This window comes from Trichechus manatus, unplaced genomic scaffold (assembly GCF_000243295.1).
Source record: "Trichechus manatus latirostris isolate Lorelei unplaced genomic scaffold, TriManLat1.0 scaffold00020, whole genome shotgun sequence".
Lineage (NCBI taxonomy): Eukaryota > Metazoa > Chordata > Mammalia > Sirenia > Trichechidae > Trichechus > Trichechus manatus.
Genome location: NW_004443956.1, coordinates 21,108,227 through 21,123,543, shown reverse-complemented (window position 1 = coordinate 21,123,543; position 15,317 = coordinate 21,108,227). Strand labels below are relative to the sequence as shown.

At 35.0% G+C, this 15,317-nt stretch overlaps 1 protein-coding gene across 1 annotated transcript in view; it reads right to left on the bottom strand.

Moving 5' to 3' along the window:
* Nucleotides 1-247: 247 nt before the first annotated feature.
* RNF32 (ring finger protein 32) overlaps nucleotides 248-15,317 on the bottom strand; it is a 51,240-nt gene continuing 36,170 nt past the window's right edge. The window contains exons 7-8 of the mRNA XM_004372787.2: nucleotides 1,487-1,654; nucleotides 248-726 (exon numbers count right to left, since the gene is read on the bottom strand). Coding sequence (XP_004372844.1) covers nucleotides 484-726; nucleotides 1,487-1,654 — 411 coding nt within the window. The 3' untranslated portion in view covers nucleotides 248-483. The remainder of the gene's footprint in view (nucleotides 727-1,486; nucleotides 1,655-15,317) is intronic.

Here is a 15,317-nt window from a genome sequence, read left to right as displayed (position 1 = left end):
TGCTTTTAGTTTGTTAGTTTGTTGGTCAGACACTAGCTACTATATTTTAAGTAACAATGCTCTTGGGCCTGGCCTCAAAAGATAGCGTGCTATAGAAAATCTGGTACACCCTCTTGGTGCCAACTGGAACTGACAAGTGGTCAGTAATTTTAAGGTTCTTATAAGCAACCCCAACTGATCAATTAGAAGCATAACGAATCAGCAAATTATAAAAGCTCTGGGTCTCAGTTTTCTTACAACTCCTCATTTATTTCAACTTACTAAACTCATGAATTTGAACTTGCTTTTTATAGACAAAAGACTAAGACTGGATGAGTAGCCAGCTTTTAAAATATAGTTAGATTTCTTATGCACAACTGCTAATAGCTTATTTCTTTGGAGAACTGATTATACTATAGTACTTAACCCCAAACTCATGTAATTCTTCCAAAATTAAGGTAATTTTTTCCCCCCAGAATTATATCATTTTTCCTGAATATGAATTCAGTATTCAAGAATTTTCTTTTGATAGCAAGAGCGGCACAGAGGACAAGTATATATTTCTCCCAAGGAAAACTCTTCTAAAGCGAGAAGACAAGTGTGATGGAATATATGTGAGCAAGACAAGAGAACAGTCTCACGAGAAGGCTGGTTAGGACTTTTCCCAGAAGGTGCACTTTGGAAATTGCTGTTAAATGAGAGTGGGGTGAGGCAAATGGAGCATTCACTGATCTCCTGATGCAGTGCCTGTAACACAGGAAAAGAAATGAGTTTCATTATGGGGGCTATTTGTGTCATCATAATAGAAAATTACTTAATTTAAATGAGAAATAGACACCGAGACTCGTATCTTTTTTTAAAAATAGTTTCATTCTGTGTTAAAATAACGAAATAACATTATATCTATTATTCTTAAGAAAAACGGAGGGGGCATAGAAATCCTTCTCTAATACACAACTTTAAAACAAAAATATTTTATAAAATGATAAATATTAATAATTTCCTTTTGATTAAGCAATAAAGAGTAGTATTTCTCAAACTAGTTGACTCTAAGTAGCTGCTAAACTTCTTTATAAATTCTCCTAATTTTTTTAAGTAAGTTTTTCCCTTGTCTTGGTTTTTTACAGTTATTTCAGAGTTCCCATGGGCTACTATGGATGCAAGAGAAGGACAAGCTAGGACTTCCAGGAAAACTTTCCATGAAGGTAACGTATATGGCAGGTTTCTTTTTCTTAAATGTTTTCATTTTTCATAAAATGGCATCATTAAATCAGAATTTTTAATTGAAGGGACCTTGGAAATAATTTCTGTTCTCAAGGGAGCCCATCGCCGTGCCAGGCCACAGCCAGGCAGAGGGTTCTGGGCGTGGCACCACAGGCTGTACCCTAAAATGAGCACCCCAGAAACTGGTAAAATTAATCTAGCTGAGCTTCCGTTCCAATGTCACTATGTTCCATGCTCTTGGTGACCAGAGCGCTTATTGATGAGGCCATCACGCTAAACCTACCTGAACTTGAATTTTCTCCCAGTCCTCTTCTGTAATTTCACGACCACACTTTTCCTCCAGCTGCTGAAGAATGCTTCTGTTTATAGCTAAGCAGTGATCGATTTCTAAAAAGAGCTCATCTATATTTGTATCGTATGAACATAATATTCGGTGACTGATTTCTGTGAACTGAAAAAGACAAAGACAGGAAGGGCAAACTTATACATCGATTTTAAAAGTTTTCAGATAGGCTTAAGGGAAGAACTTTCTTGAGTCCCAATAGTCTATTTTACTAACTTTCCTCAAATCTCTGTTTTAGGAATAATACTTTTTGGGAAAAGATCCATGTGACTAATTACTTAAACTACAAATCCAGATAATATATATGGACATATTATCAAAAAAGTTCCTTGGTTGTAAGCCCAAATAATACATTTGAAATTAAAAATTGAGAGATGAATTAGAATTTTAAAAACTGCATCCCATTGTCACCCTGCTCTGGAGCCATGAACTCTAATCTCTGTGGAGGGTTTTTACTGCTTAGTGCTACCATCTCCTAGAGCTGTCACCAGGCTTTGGAAACCAAAGCCAGCTTACATTTCTTTGCAACGGGTTTGATTTTTTTTGTTTTTCACTCTATAAGATACAGCCATTGAAAACCTTATGAAGCACAGTTCTCCTCTGACACACATGGGGCTACCGTGAGTCAGAATCAACTGGATGGCAACAGCTCTGGGTTTTGATGTGGTCAATGCATTGTATTAAGACCTTGAGAGGATTTAAAGATTGAATAACAGATGTGAAAAACCCTTTAAAAAATACTATATGGTATTTTCAGTGGCTCCCTGGGTCATGCAAACAGTTTGTGCTCCGCTCCTCATCAAAATGTTGTAGGGTGGAACCCACCCAGCAGCACCACGGAAGAAAGAACTGGAGGTCTGCTTCCATAAAGATTACAGCCAAGAAAACCCTACGGAGTGCAGTCCTACTCTCTAAAACATGAGGTTGCCAAGAGTTGGAATCAACTAGACGGCAAAGGTTTTAGATTTTTAAAAATCTTTTCAATATTAAATACAACATTCCTTCCCCTCCAGGAATTTACATTCTACATAAAGGAAATAAGACATGGTGACTATTCAAGGCTGAATATGACATCAGAGAACATTTCTGGCTGAGTTTCTAAAGGAGGTATATATATTGGTAAGAGGATATTACAGAGGAGTCCCTGGGTGGCACCTCGGAAGAAAGACCTGGCAATCTGCTTCTGAAATGTCACAGTCATGAAAACACTACGGAGGGCAGTTCTACTCTGCAATATATGGTGTTGCCATGAGTCAGAATTGACTCCACAGCAACTGGTTTTTAATCTGATGAAAGTGGATCATTAGGCCTTTCTTCCACAGCACTGCTGGGTGGATTCGAACCACCTCTCAGTTACTAGCTGAGTGCAAACCATTTGTGCCACCAGGGACTTGCATTGTCCACAGCAGGCACTTATTAAATACTTGTTGAAAAATTAGACTTGTCAGTTATGCAAATACAACAAATAAATCTGGGGTGAGGGTAGATCTTAGTGCTTAATACTTCACTCTTAATGGTAATTGGTATACTGTAACAAAAAGCAAATATGATGCTTAAGATATAATATATAATAATTGCAAACGAATTCTGTATTCAGATGTTTGGTTCTGCAAAGGATGCCTAGTATAGAGGAAATAAATATTGCTTCAGTCATATCCCCACTAGTTTTGATATGCATTTTTGCTATTCAGTTTAAAATATTTTCTAATTTCTATTATAATTTCTTCTTCGACCAAAAGGTTATTTAGGACTGTGTTTGTTAATTTTCAAATTTGTGAGATATTTCTAGTTATCTTTTCATTTTTATTTATGCCTAAGTACATTGTGGTTAGAGACCATGGTCTACATATTTTAAACTCCTTAAACTACAATGAAATTTGCATTATGGTCCAATATGTGGTCATTATTTAATAAATGATCCATTTGTACTTTGAAAGAATTGCTGGGCACAGTGTTCTATGTCTTTGTCTCTAATAATGCTTTTGCTTTAAAATCTATTTTGTATGATATCAGTACTACAGCTCTCTTTGTTAGCGTTTTCCTGGTAAATACTTTTCCTTTTATTTTTTTAAACTTGGTTTTCATGCATCTTTTCTAAATAACATGTAATTGGATTTTTTTTTATTGGAGCATTTGCTCAAATTTATGTAAATGTTGACATATTATGAATTATAATTCCATCTTGTTTTGTATTTTTGCTGCCATTTGTTTCTTTTAATTTCTGCTTCCATTTTTTATCTTTATTACTTTGAAGGTTAAAATTCTGTTTCTATTCTTTTTTTTTTTTAAATAATATTTTACGGTGTTTTGGTGAAAGTTCACATAGCAAATTAGTTCCCATTGACAATTTCTACACAAATGGGTCATGACATTAGTTACATTTTCCACAACGTGTCAACATTCTCTTTAATTGCATGCTTGTTGTTCTGTTTCTAGTACTCTAGGTTCCCTGTTTCTGTTCTTTTTGCTATTACCTTAGAAATGCATACTTAAATTATTGAAGTCTGAAGTTAGTATTTTTATCCTCTCAAATACAAGGATCTTAGAACCCTTTAACCCAATGTTCTTCTGATTTATATTATTATTGCCATGTATTGAAACCCTCTCTCTCCCCTTTAAACCCATACCACATTATTATTTTTGTTTTGCAGAATAAGTGTCTATTTATCAACATTTTTACCACTTTTTTTGCACTCCCTCCTCACATCTCAGACTTGCCATCTGGGATCATTTTATTACTTCATGAAATGCATCCTTAAGAATTTCCTTTAATGAAGTTATTTTAGTGGCAAACTCTCCCAGGCCTTGTTTGTCTGAAAATGTCCACTTAATACTAGACCCTACCTGCTCCTATCTAACCAAGAACTTTGCCTTTATAAATAATCTCACACTCTCCTACATCAGTATCTCCTTCTCTTTTGAATCTTTCCATCAACATACAAACCTGCTAGAATACCTCACATCTTAAAAACAAGCAAAATATCCCTAGATTTCTCTGCCACTATCAGCACTCCCTTATTTCTTTATGGTAAAAAAAGACTGTCTGCCCTCACATTCTCCATGGCCGCCCTTAGGTCCTCCTCCTCCCACTCCAATCTGGCTTTTGTTCTCACCACTCCGGAGAAACCACTGTTACTGAGGTGACCAGTGATGGCCTCATACAAAATTTAATGGTTACTTCTCAGTATTCATTGGGTTCAACTTCTCAGCATCATTTATTACAACTGGTGATTCCCTATTTTTTGAAATGATTTATATATTTGGCTTCCAAGACACGACTGTCTTCTTGATTTCCCTCTTGATTCACTAGCCACTTCTCAGCCCCCTCATGTGACTCATGTCAGGGCTTGATCCTAGGTCCTCTTCTCTATCACTTCTTTTCCTTTAGGGGATCTCACATACTCCTATGGTTTTAAATACTTTTATAGAGTGAGATCCTTTAAATAATCTTCATAGAACTTTGCACCTCCTCTCCCCTGAGCTCCAACTCTGTACATCCAATTGCCTCCTGACCCTTTCACCTTCATATCGAATAGGCATCTCAAACTTAACATATCTAAAACGTAACTCTGATTTACCACTCCCCAAACCTGCCTCTCTCTAGTCTTCTCTATCCCTGTCTATGGTATCAGTTACTTAGGCCAAAATCCTAGGAGTAAACCTGATTCCCCTCTTTTCCTCAAACCCCCAATCCAATTCATCAGCAAATCCTATTAGTCTACCTCTGAAACATTTCTTAAACGTGAACACTCTCCTAATTTCCGCAGCAACCACCTCAGTCCAAGCCACCATCTCTCACTAATGCAAAAGCCTCATAATGGGTCTGTTTGTAATTCCAAACCCTCCCCATAATCTGCTTACCACTCAACAAAGCCATCTTTAGAAACTGTAAATCAGATCACCTCAGTATTTCTCCTGCTCACAACTCTCCAAGGGTTTCCCATGATATTGGAACAATCACTTTAGCCATACTGGACTTCCATTCCTGAAATATGGCGAACACCTGTTTCAGGGTATCAGCACTTGCTCTTCCCTTTGCCTGGAACATTTTCTGTTGGATTTTGGGGTGGTCATTCTCTCCATTTAGGTTTTTGTTCAAATTTTATCTCCTCAGCAATTTTCACCTTATTTAAAAAACCTTGTTTCCCAACTTATTCTCTGTCCTCTTACTCTGTTTATATTTTTATTCATGACACTTATTACTTCTTTAAATTTATATTTTTAACAAAATATTTTATTAATTGCCCCTCTCATCCCACTCCCTGAAGGCAGGGTACACTTGCAGCAGATAGCTAGCTCTAGTTCCTCCAGCACCTCGGGCAGGAACCAGCATAGACAATCACTGCACATTTGATGAATGAATGAATGAATGGATGGATGAGGACCACCCCCACCTACACTGAGACCATCACTGCACACATGATGAACAAACGAATGGATGGACGAGGGCTATCCACGCCCACACTGAGACCATCACCACGCACTTGATGAATGTATGAATGGATGGACGAGGACTATTGACGCCCACCCTGTGGATCTGTGCAGAAGAGCTTGTGAATAGGAGCTTAAATCCTACTGTTAGTTATCACTTAGAATTAGGTTTTGCAAAGTGCACAAACTCCAAGTGTCAGTCTATGACAGCAGTTTTGATTCGTTTTAATGCTATTAAAAACCAAAACTGTTGCTGTCGAGTCGATTCCAATTCATAGCGACCCTACAGGACAGAGGAGAACTGCCCCATAGGGTTTCCAAGGAGTGCTGGTGGATTCGAGCTGCTGACCTTTTAGTTAGTAGCCGAATTCTTAACCACTGCACCACTAGGGCTCCTTTAATGCTATTACACACAGTTAAATTTCAATTTATATTTTAATATCTATTCAGCCTGCCTAAAAAATATATCACTTTCAAATTTGCTAGCAAATCATACTTTCTTATTTAATTTAAACAAATTAAGCAGCATTTCTTAAATGAGAAAAATAACACTTTAATGGTAGTTAAACGTTATTAAAATAAATTTTATTCAATATAAACTAAATAATTTTAACTGTTAATTTACCATGCATTGTGAATGATAAAAATGATTATGACAATTCCTAAAGGGGTTGGGCCTTAAAATAGTAGACCTGAGAATACAAAGGTGACTAATTCATGGTCTTACCAACAAGGAACTTAAATTTTGCAGGAAAAAGCAGGCACAGAAACAAATAATTACAATGTGATGTGTGGAGTACCGTAGTAGAGGACTTGGGATACGTAATGGGAGCAAGAGAAAGAGGGAGGTGACTGAAGGGACTCTGGAAAGATTGAGGAGTTGAGTAGGGGATTAGTGGAAGAAGAGGCAGGGAATATGTAGAGTCAAAGGATGGAAAAGTGTGGCAGGACTTAGAACCGCAGGTCACTGGAGCCCAGGCTGCTTCCCAGCCTGTCGTTCTGCCATCAGCCTTGCTTTCTGACAATCCAGGTTGTATGTCCTCAGTGTTGTCTTCTTAGAAGACTATTTTCACCATGTGATTTGATTGATCAAAATCTTTCAATAGTTTTCTACCATCTATAAGCCAAAGCCCCTCATAAGCACTTTCCAGTCCTTTCCCTCAGTACTTTCTTATATGAATCTTATGTTCTGGCCATACTAGTTTATTCAGTCAATGAAAAATTGTTATATTTTTGTTTCCATGATTTCATTTATATGAATGACTGCTGAAAATTCTACATACGGATTCCCAGTCTAGTGGTTTCTTTCCTCGCCTCTCTTCTCTTACTCTTAAAGCGTACTTCTGTCCCCTTCACCTGACACTTCTCACCCACTAGCTGGAGTTATCTTTTTCCTGTGTGTATTTCTTATCTTCTCAAATAAGTACCTTAAATTCAGTGAGTCACCTGATTCATCTTTGTACGGCCCTTAGCACAGCAGCCTGTAGTATTATTCCGTAAGAATTTTTTACTGAAGGTTTGCAATCGATTAGAAATGAGGACACATCTGTGGCTAAAACGTACACATGCCAACGGAGGGCAGGAGAATTCCCTTTCTGATGATGTAAAAAAAGATGCAGAAGACTGCCAGACTGGAATGATTCTGAAGTTACTTCCAGTGTCAAGATTCAATAGAACATCAACATCTAGCTTTTAACACTGACATTAGCACATATTCTTGTGGCAAATTTGTAAAAGTGAACCAGTATGATTGTCCTTATTCTTGTAACTTCAAGTATCTGAAAATTAACAAAGATAATATTTCTAAAAGTCAAATCAACAACCGACTACCTATTCTAGTCAATTCAAAGTATTGTCCTAAGTGTAGCTATCATTAAATATTTCTTAAATGTTAAATTCTTATTGTTCAAGGTTCCTTCTTCATTTACTTCCTCACTGTTTATATGGGCCAGATGACCTTAGTAATTAAAAGGGCCAGATCTGGCAAAAAATAATTGACAACTGGGTTTTAGTTTTTTAACTAATGGCTAATATTATTAATCCTATAGAAATAAAGGAGCCCTGGTGGCGCAGTGGTTCAGCACTCAGCTGCTAACCGAAAGGTTGGCAGTTCAAATCTACCAACCTTCCAATCTGCTTCCATAAAGATTACAGCCTTGGAAACCCTGTGGGGCAGTTTTACTCTGTCCTGTAATGTCACTATGAGTTGGAATTGACAGCTCACAATAACAACTACTATAGAAATACACAAAATACATAAAAATTTTCAATTTGAAAAAGAATATCTTAATATATTTTTCCTTTTAAGTCTCATATATTTCATTTACTTGATAACTCAAGTAATTAAGAGTTTGGGTTATTGATAATGCAAAGAAATTTCTGGTCACAAGTAACAAACCAGCTAAACGTTAAAAAAAAAAAAAAAACTAACAAAAGTACCCAGGTGAACTTTGTCTACCTTTTAAGTAATCCATCTTAATGTCAGCAAATTGCTTACTAATGTGTTGACTTATGGCAACCCTCAAAAGCAAAATGAAAAGCCTGGAATTTACAGCATATCAATGAATCAGTTGATAAGCTTTTACTGGTTTAATATCCTTCCAGTCTTGCTGCTTGGAGCCACTTCAAGTTAGCAACAGAATGTTTGCCATCTCTATGTGATAAAGGAAGTCAAATGACTAAACAAACTTTCAGACCATTATGCTGTTTGGTGAGATTTAGATGAAAATTGTAAGCGAGATCACCTGCAAGAAGAGTGTGGGGAGCGGGAGAACTTAAAGCCAACCCCATCACTTTACACAGCACTAACCTAACTTTTTAAACAATGGGCAGGACGTTTAGCTTGGGTGGAGATAATTTAATGCATTTGAAAAGTTTTAATTGCAGCAATAAAAGATCATAGCTCAATTATATGACATATGCTAGCAGAATTTCTAGATAAGGATCAAAGGTATTCAAGGACCACACCACTGCATTCTGGGCAACACTCTTGGCTTTCTGTACACACTGGTGATAGATATTAGCATAACAGCCTTAGTGACCTTTCTGAGCCTCTTTGATCTGTGTTAGTCAAAACCTCAATGGGTGAGTGTATCAGGACTACTGTATCATCCCCGGACAACTCAAACACAGTCTCTGACAAAGGCATTTTGACTGAATTTTAATTCTCTGACACTTACCTAAGAGTATAAAACTCAACATCTGACCTTTTTAGTTCTTACCACAAGACTTCAATGTATTTAAAAGAACTTACATTGTTCTTCCCATCACTTTTAAGTTTGCTGTGGTTCAGTTTTGTTAGGAACATACTAAAGATATTTTAAAGCAAGGAACGTTTCTGAAAAGAAATTCTCAATGATGGAAGCATTCCTATTTGTAGAAAGATGACCCTGTATTTTATTAACTAGTTAACACCCAGTAGATGCATGGAAACTAAAATAAGAAAAAGCCTAACTCTCCCTGTAAAAGAGGAGTAAAAATGCAAGGCCACAGTGTTTTTTACAAGGAAGATAAATTTATAAAAATAGAATGACCTGAGCTAATCTAAAGTATTAAAAACATACCCATCTCGGCTAGATCTTGAAACATATAAAAGAAACAAGTACTTCCTAATTTATTGTGTCTAAAAATATCAAACTATTATCCCTCTCTGGCTTTCTTTCCTATTGATTAGATTTTTTTCCCTAAGGTAAGTTATCTTTGGTCTAAAACAGCAGTTTCCAAGTATGGCAAAGAGGTTTTCAGCCGTCTTCAGCGAAGAAAAAAAGTCAGTTTAGTGGAATGACACTTTTATAAAGCTAAATGTTTTCCATGTAAGGAATGTCCTTTATTACTTCCTACTTGTCTGGTGTTAAAGTGGTCTGTCTTTTATGAAATGATTCTGATGGTATATGTGGTATACTTGTTTTGTTTTTTAACTCCCACTTGGTAAAATAAAAACTTAAAAAGTTGGCAACGACTGTATCAGAGCCCCAAATTTCTTTTTCACAGTTCTGTTAAGTCCAAAAGTCTGGAAACCACTGGAATACAGAATTTAAATGGATATTTGGAGAGAAAGGAGAATCAGTTACAACTTCTTGATTTTATTGACTAGTGGAGGCAGTAGATCCAACATTTATCTATATTTAACTTTGGAATGTATTATATCATTTATTTCTCCTAGTAATCTGTAATTTCAATTTTTTTAGATTAAAAATAATAAAATTAATTTCCATTAATTTCACATTCACCAGTGCTCAGAACGGAAATAGGGTTTAGAAACATGGTCTGTGGTTGCACACGTCACCCCTAGATTAAAAAATTGTTGTTGTCCCACAGATAATTAAGAACTTACCATATTTGATACTACTAATTACTGCACATCTTGCTTTTTAAAATTCCAATTTCTACAACTTAAACATTAAGTCTTTAGTAGTTCATAGATCTAAAGTTCCATGCACATTTGAGCTGGGGGAGGGTAGTGGGGTAAACAGGCGTGTGAAAAGACAGAAAGCGACTTCCCAAACTAGGTCTCAATAGTGTAGTAAAGCTGAAAGGCAAGAGAAAACCTGGCATCTGTGGAATGTCTCTAACTATTCCAAAGCCAGTCTTAACCCAAAGGAGCCCCGATAAAGTCATTGTTCACTTTAGCTTTGGAATTTATTATTATTTTTAATGGATATATTACTAGGAAGACTATAGACACTGGTTCATCTCTAAGTAGGACTTCATTTTAGTACACATTTTCAGTTCCGAAAAACTTTCAAAAGTACAAAGTAAGGATGAATACAGCGAAATACGGAAGTATGAGTTGAGAACCAAGCCCAACAGTTATATTTTTATTTTAAATATTTTAATCTGTGGTTAAAAACTTGTTGTACTTACAAACTTACATTACACAAAAATATTTTTATAGGTATGTAAAGGAAAACAATCCAAACATATTTTTAACTGATACATACAAGTTTGTATCTTAATGAAAATAATTAAATTCTGTTTCTATCATTAGAAAAATGATATTAATTACTTTTATAAAATAGTATATATTATTAAACTAAGATAAAAGCCCCTCTGTGGATGTTGCTTCCTTTCTGTCTTACTAAGTCAGGGTGTGGCTATTTTATATGTCTCTCAATTATTGGTTAATAAGCTGTTCTAGGTTTGAACTGGAAAATATTTATTCCACTCACATGATTGCATCTTTTAAAAAAGCACAAGAAAATAGTCACAACCCCTAAACTTTAATATATAAGCAAATATTCCATTTTTACTAAAAATTCAAATAAAGGTTGTAATTTTGCCTTGTCAACAAGGACAAATAACCATCAAATGTATTCTTGCATTGTTTTTCTAAAGTCCAGCCTCTGAGACGAGTAAAAGCCATTGAAGCAATCAGTCAGAATACAGAGTCAGACAAATGAACCTGAGCTCCAGACTCACCACTTAATAGCTTTCTGAACTGTACAGAATTCTATTATGGTCATGGTATTTGCCATCCTCGCTATTATCTCCCCAAGCCTAACAAAGTACAGGCAAAGAGCAGGTACCCAGTAAGTACAGTCTATTTTATTATATTAGTTTTATTTATTCATTTTGAAAGTATTTAAACATTTAATCCATTTGGGGATGTGGTATGAAGTAAGGCTCTTTTTCTCCCTGTATGAATGACCTATTCCCCAAATTGATTTTCCCAATTAATCTTTTTCTCCACTGATCTGAAGTATCACCTTTACTATAGACTAATAATTTTTGTCTACCTGGATGTGTGAGTTTCTACTGTTTCATCAATCTTTTGTCTATTAATGCACAAGAATCTTAATTACCAAAATTATATATATTTTTTGATATCTAACAAGGCTGTTACACCCCATCAATCTTTCTTTAAAAAAATTATTAGCTATTCATACTCTTTCAGATAAACTTGAGAATTAATCTGTAAAATTCCAAGTGCATGATCAATCCTCCTCCTTTGGGAGTTAGACAGAAGTTACATTAAATTTATGTAAAATGGGGAAAATGGAATTTTTTACTCACATCCAACATGAAATGTCAATCATTTTACTCAAGGCTTTTACTTCATCAGAAAAAGTTTTTTCTTATCACTGTCTTGCACATTCTTTGTTAAGTTTATTTTTAAGTATTAGCTATTATGAAAGGGATCATTTCCCATTGCACTTTATATCTGCTTACTGCTGCTATAGAGGAAACAATTGATTATTGCATATTTATCTTTAATTTGATCACTTCTAATAATGTAATTTCAATTGCCTTTTCAGATTTAGTGTCATGAAGTTGTATACAGTAGTTTCTTAGAACTTTGAAACGATTTCCAAATATATGACTATACCTTACTTCCTATATGTCTGCGTTCTGCTTTATCTAATTTGTTTTAACCCTGATGAGACTTTATCTCAGAGTTGTTTTGTTTGTTTGCCTTTGTTTTTAAATCTTAGTGAGATATTTAGCTTACAGTTTTTTCTTTCCAAAAATACCAGCTATTGGTTTCACTTGCCAATAGCTTTACTTTTTTCCTAATGAATTACTTTTTTATACTTTTACTTTAATTACTTCCTAGTTTTTTATTTTATTTCATTGTGTTGTTTTCCCAGCTTTCTTCCTTGAATGGATCATTATTTTAAATCTTTCTTGTTCAATAATAAATGTACTTGACACTATTTTCCTCAAAGTGCAGCTTTAGCTACATACCACTGAATATATCAGGGTTCTCATTGTCATGAATACTCAAATAGCCTGTAATTTAGATTCTAGATTTCTAAATACACTTTCAAATTCATTCATTTTATTGTGACTTTTTATTGTATTTTTGCATTTGCCTCGTTTATCTTTGAGCATCCCTTTAGATAGAACATTTTTGTTTCAAATGTATCTCTAAAAAGCACCTATTAACTAATTTTTTTTACTGTAATCCAAGAGTTTGTTAATAGGGAAATTTATGTCAATCATATTTGCTGTAAACACTGCTATATTTTAGTCCTTACCTTCTTACCTTCTCACCTTTACCTTCCTTTTATCTTACCTTTGCCTTTATTGTTGCCTTTTCCCCTTTTCCTACTTTTGCTGGAATGGTCTTTTAAAAAACTACTTATTTTATTAAAAATATTTTTACTTAACAGAGGATACAAAGCATAAAAATAAAAAATGAGATAAAATCTATACATATAATTGCTGTTGAAATAAAAAAAATTTTAAATTATATATACTAGGTTTGAAAATTCGCATAGTATAAAAAATTTTAAAATGAAAAGTAAATCTCTTCCTGTCCTCTTTCTCTCTGCAAAGGGAACTACTGTTTAAGATTCTTACCATATTATTCTAAAAACTCCCAAACCTAATTCTTCTCTTTTACATATTTAAACAATATTCGACAAAAATATTTTGCATCTTACTTTTTTCATGTAATTGTATATGTGGGAAATGTTTCTATATCAGCATATACATATGTCTACCTTGGTTTCTGTCACTGCCTGTAATAATCATTGCATGCATGTTCCTTACTGGTGGACTCTTGGGTTGTTCACTGCTTTTTCTCTCTTATAAGCAGTGCTGTAGTGAACATACTAATGAATATGTCTTAGCAAACATCTATGAGTATATCTGTAGGGTAAATTTTTAGAGAAGGACAGAGTTCTAGAGAAGGAAACAGCTAGAGTGATTGCACCTTTCTTGGTTCTACCAATGGTTTACAATGCCCGTTTCTCTTCATTCTCATCGGCACTAGATAACTATCATTAAACTTTTTAATTCTTGCCAATTTAGTAAGTGAAACATGTTATTTTTGTTTCATTTTTCTTTAATTATGAGTAAATTTGAGCACTGTAATCATACATCTGTACTCACATCATAATCATCATCTATATTCCTTCTTCTTTAAACTGCTTGTCACATATTAAGAAAATTTGTTCCTGGCCCTTTGAATTGTAATGTCTTTTGACTTTCCCTCCTGTATAGATGTTTTGAAATTTTATGTAGTTATCAGTCTGGATGGCTTGTGTGTTTTTTTGTTTTTAATCCTACTTAGAAAGGTCTTTCCCACTCCCAAATCATAAATGCATTCTTGTAAATATAATGCTTTCTTCTAAAACTATTATATTTTAGTTTTTATGTTTAACTCTTTACTCCATATGGAATATATTTTGGTCTAAGGACTGAATCCCATTTCTGTTGTTTGTACCCTCTTTTCCCCTTCTCCAGGAGCTCTGGTGACACAATGGTTAAGTGCTCAGCGGCTAACCTAAAGGTCAGTGGTTTGAACCCACCAGTCACTCAGTGAGAGAACGATGTGGCAGTCCGCTTCCATGAAGTTACAGCCTTGGAAACTCTATGGAGCGGTTCTACTCTGTCCTATAGGGTCGCTACGAGTTGGAATCGACTTGATGGCAATGGGTTTGGCTTTTTTGATTCTCCCCTTCTCCCATCTTCCCTTTCCTTCCTCCTCCCAACATAAGACCAATGCCCTGGGATTTAGAAACTGGGCATCCTATTTATACACTGCTAGAGTTTATTGTTAGTTGTTAACGTTTTGCTGTATTTGTAATGTCTCTTCTGTATGTATGTGTGAATGTGTGACCTATTTAAGGGTTAGCTGCAAATGTCACAACACTTCACCTCTAAATACTTACATGTATCATCTAAGAACCAAGGCATTGTGCTGACAGTCAAATATAATTAACACACTATAGAAATTTGACACTGATGCATTACTATTGTCTAATATACAATCCATAGTCAAATTACCAAATTATCCCAATTATATCTCTTGTTTTTGTTTTAGTTTTGATCCAGGATCTAATCAAAGATCTTTCATTACATTTAAATGTTATATCTCTCAGACTCCTTTATTCTGGAGTAGTTCCCCAGCCATTTTTTCCCTTTATGACACTGATGTTTTAACGAGTCCAAGACAGCTCTTTTGTAGAATATTCCTCATTTTGGACTAATCTGATTGTTCGGCCATGATTAGGGTCAGGTTAGACATTTTGTCATGAAAGACCATAGGTGCCAAGGAGGAATGATCTCGTGCCGATTAGGGACGCATGATGTCAGCTTGTCCTGCTATTGGTTATTTTGACCTTTGGGTTAAGAAGATGTCTTTCAGATTTTTCTGTTGTAAAGATTTCTTATTCTCTTTGTAAATTACAAGTCATCTGTGGGGTGATACTTTGAAACTGTGAAAATACTATTTTTCAATGTTTCACTCAATTTTTTTTTTTTTTACACATATTGTTTTATGACATTGGTTAACAACCCCACAACATGTCAACCCTCTAACTTCTCAACCTTTTTTTTTGGTGAAAATACACATAGCCAAAGATACACCATTTCAAAAATTTCTACATGCACA